This window comes from Limulus polyphemus, unplaced genomic scaffold (assembly GCF_000517525.1).
Source record: "Limulus polyphemus unplaced genomic scaffold, Limulus_polyphemus-2.1.2 Scaffold35, whole genome shotgun sequence".
NCBI classification, from domain to species: domain Eukaryota; kingdom Metazoa; phylum Arthropoda; class Merostomata; order Xiphosura; family Limulidae; genus Limulus; species Limulus polyphemus.
Window position 1 is genome coordinate 1,325,109 of NW_013665645.1, and position 2,940 is coordinate 1,328,048.

The 2,940-nt window shown below is 33.9% G+C and overlaps 1 protein-coding gene across 1 annotated transcript in view; it reads right to left on the reverse strand.

Annotated features, from left to right (window-relative positions):
* Positions 1–361: 361 nt before the first annotated feature.
* Positions 362–2,940, reverse strand: part of LOC111086145 (EGF domain-specific O-linked N-acetylglucosamine transferase-like) — a 62,849-nt gene continuing 60,270 nt past the window's right edge. Inside the window, exon 9 of the mRNA XM_022387825.1 lies at positions 362–454. Coding sequence (XP_022243533.1) covers positions 362–454 — 93 coding nt within the window. The remainder of the gene's footprint in view (positions 455–2,940) is intronic.

Below are 2,940 nucleotides of genomic sequence, written 5' to 3' on the forward strand. Positions count from 1 at the left end.
AAGGTCCGGTAGAAATCGGTGTTCCATATTTACAGAACTTTGGATATATTGCATAGAACGAAATCATAATTATTACAAAGAAACTTGCACTAAATACATTATAATACAAAGGTATTAATTCCTTCTAATTTTATGTATCACTAGTTGAGGGTGACCGTTAAAGAAGCAAAAACTATATAAAGAACAACGATAGATAATGTTCCCCTTATTTCTTTTGTTATTAAATACCTGACGACCCCATTAGATGCTAATTGCATAACCTGCTTTGTGGAAGGTAATAATTTACTCATTTAACTGATTAAACACTTGTATCTTTAAATTCAAAACCAAAAGTCTATAAAAAAAGTGAAAATGTATTTTCTTATTCCCCCTTCTCGTGTAAAATTCGTAAAACAAAGTAGCCCACGTACATAGTAATCAAGCCAACCAACTCTTGGTAATGCAAGCCAAAAGTCTATATAAAGAAAAAACAAAAAAACTGGAAACGTGCCCTATTTCAGGTTTGTTTTTTTGTTATCTTATCCCTTTCAACCAAAAATCTTAAAACAAAATAGCTGATGTACACAGTAGGACAGTTTCCAGTTACCATTATAAAAAAAAAATAGCTTTAATCGAGCCAGCCAGCTCTGGGTGATGGATGCTAACACACACACACACACATAACGGATCATATTTATAGTAAGATTACACGGTGTGTGCGAAATAAGTACGAAACTAGTTCTGCTTTGATATGGTAAATAAAAGTTGTGGGTTAAAAATGAAGTAAATATGCTAGCACACAATAAATGGAAGATTTTGAAATGCTTTATTTCTAATTCTTGGACATGAAAATTATATCTTACCTCAAACAATGAAACATTAAATACGGCTTTGAAGAATACATTGGTTAAACATGCAAATGAAATGAAAAATATCACAACCACCACTTTTTGTATACAAAAGATTGATGGCAATATATACAGCGTAAAAATGGTATAGAAAGGTTAAAAACAGAGATCGCATAACCTGTTTACAATAAGAGTTCTCAAAAAGTGTTTCTTCACCTTTGTGGTGTTACTCAATACGGGTCTAAATATATGGTAATCAGGACCTGTCTTGTTGATAGTTTGGTAGTGAACTGGGACTAGATTGTTCAACTTTTGACACAGCAACCTGATCCCTATTAAAGTGGGCATATGTTCCAGTTCTCAAGAGTTTTAATGAAAAAGCACCAAAATAACTCTCACATCTACTATGCAGAAATAAGGGGCAAGTAACTTTTCCAAAACTTGCTACCTAAAAAAGCCTCTAGAAAACGAAGCTGTGAAGGAACTATTAGCAGAGATAAATGAGACAACCATATTGAAAAGCATTAAAGTTATGGGCACAGCCTGGCTAAGTCCATAACTGGCCCATAAACAACTTCAGTTCTGTTGGATCATAGAAAACTCCGTTCTCTGCCTTATGGTTAATCTGGCCATGTTCATGGATACATAATTTCTCTTCCTGAGGTACACTCCTAAGAAAATAGGAAATGTAAAAGGAAAGGCTGATGCAGAGATCCAGGAGTCTTGTTAAAATGGTTATTCATTTCCGAAATAATACTGATCAGGTGATGAAATATTTGCTGATAAGTGTACAAATATAATATTGCAGATTTTTTTTATAAGCAAAAAAAGGTTTGTTATAATTATTTTTAAGCTAAATTAAAAATTTAGAATACTTAATAGGCTTTATAGTTTTCACAAGCAGCCTGTAAGGTATTCAAAATCTTGAAATCCTATAATGAAATGCCACTTGACTACAGCATAATTTGCACATTTACTTAGTTTCGATAAAGTATAATTTTTTTACACTGAAATCAAAATAAAGTTACGTTCCTACAAATGTAACACATGCATTATGAAAACCTTTTGCGAGATTGATTACACTATTTTTCATGAAAAATAGACCTGTCTCTATAACCTAAAATCAGCTTAAGCTCATCTTTACATATCCCATACTATGTCTTCTTTTTGTATTTCATTAGCTTCTTACTGAGAACCTGACATTAAACCAAATATTGGTGAGTCCTGAGGAACAGTGCTCAGGAAACTGTGCAATAGGTGAACAAAGTTCCCTACATTTTAAAAAGCAAACCAACCCCAATTTATTCAACCTGAAGATTGGCAGGGTTCACTTTAGCTTTACTACAGGGGGGTAGTCAAAACCCTCAGAAGAGGAAACTGCCAGATCATGTAAGTAATGGGATAGGAAAGTATTGGTAGTAGTACACATACCAGCCTGCACAATGTCTTCCAGGGCCATTCAACCCCTCCCCTGGCCATTCACCAACACCAGATAGCAGAGATGGAAGAGAAGAGGTCGTTATGTGTTTTTGTTTTTGGTTATAATGATTTATAAATATAAACAAAGATGAAACCATAGTAACGTCAACCACGTTTAAAGTCACAGCATAAATTGTGAATAATCAGAACACTCTTGGTTATAGAAACTCATGCCAAATGCTTTCTCGAGAAAAAAGTGATTACATTATCTGAATGAAGTGCTTATATAGAGGACCTAGATAGAGGGCATATTGAAGTTGGTGGAGAATTTGTCAAGGGCATTTGAGTGGGGTATAAGAGACTGGAGCAAGTATTTTCAATGCTTAAATGGGAAAGAGTGGAAACCCTGGAGATCAAGAACTAGCTATAATGTCAGCAGATGTATGCATGTTTGGAAGTATAAATGTAGAGTCAGACATTAAAGAACTGACAAACATATTAGAGAAAACTAAAAATTTGCTCCTAAGAGGTCAGGGTTATGTATTAAGGAATTTCAACAGCATGTAGATTGCTTGCAAGCTACAGCAGAAAGGAAGAGGTTAGACAAGTGGAAGTTATCTAATTCTGTGAAGATAGCATTATGCTTAGTAGTAGTACTAGTAAGTATAATGTTGTATATTGTTTTTGTTTGTTT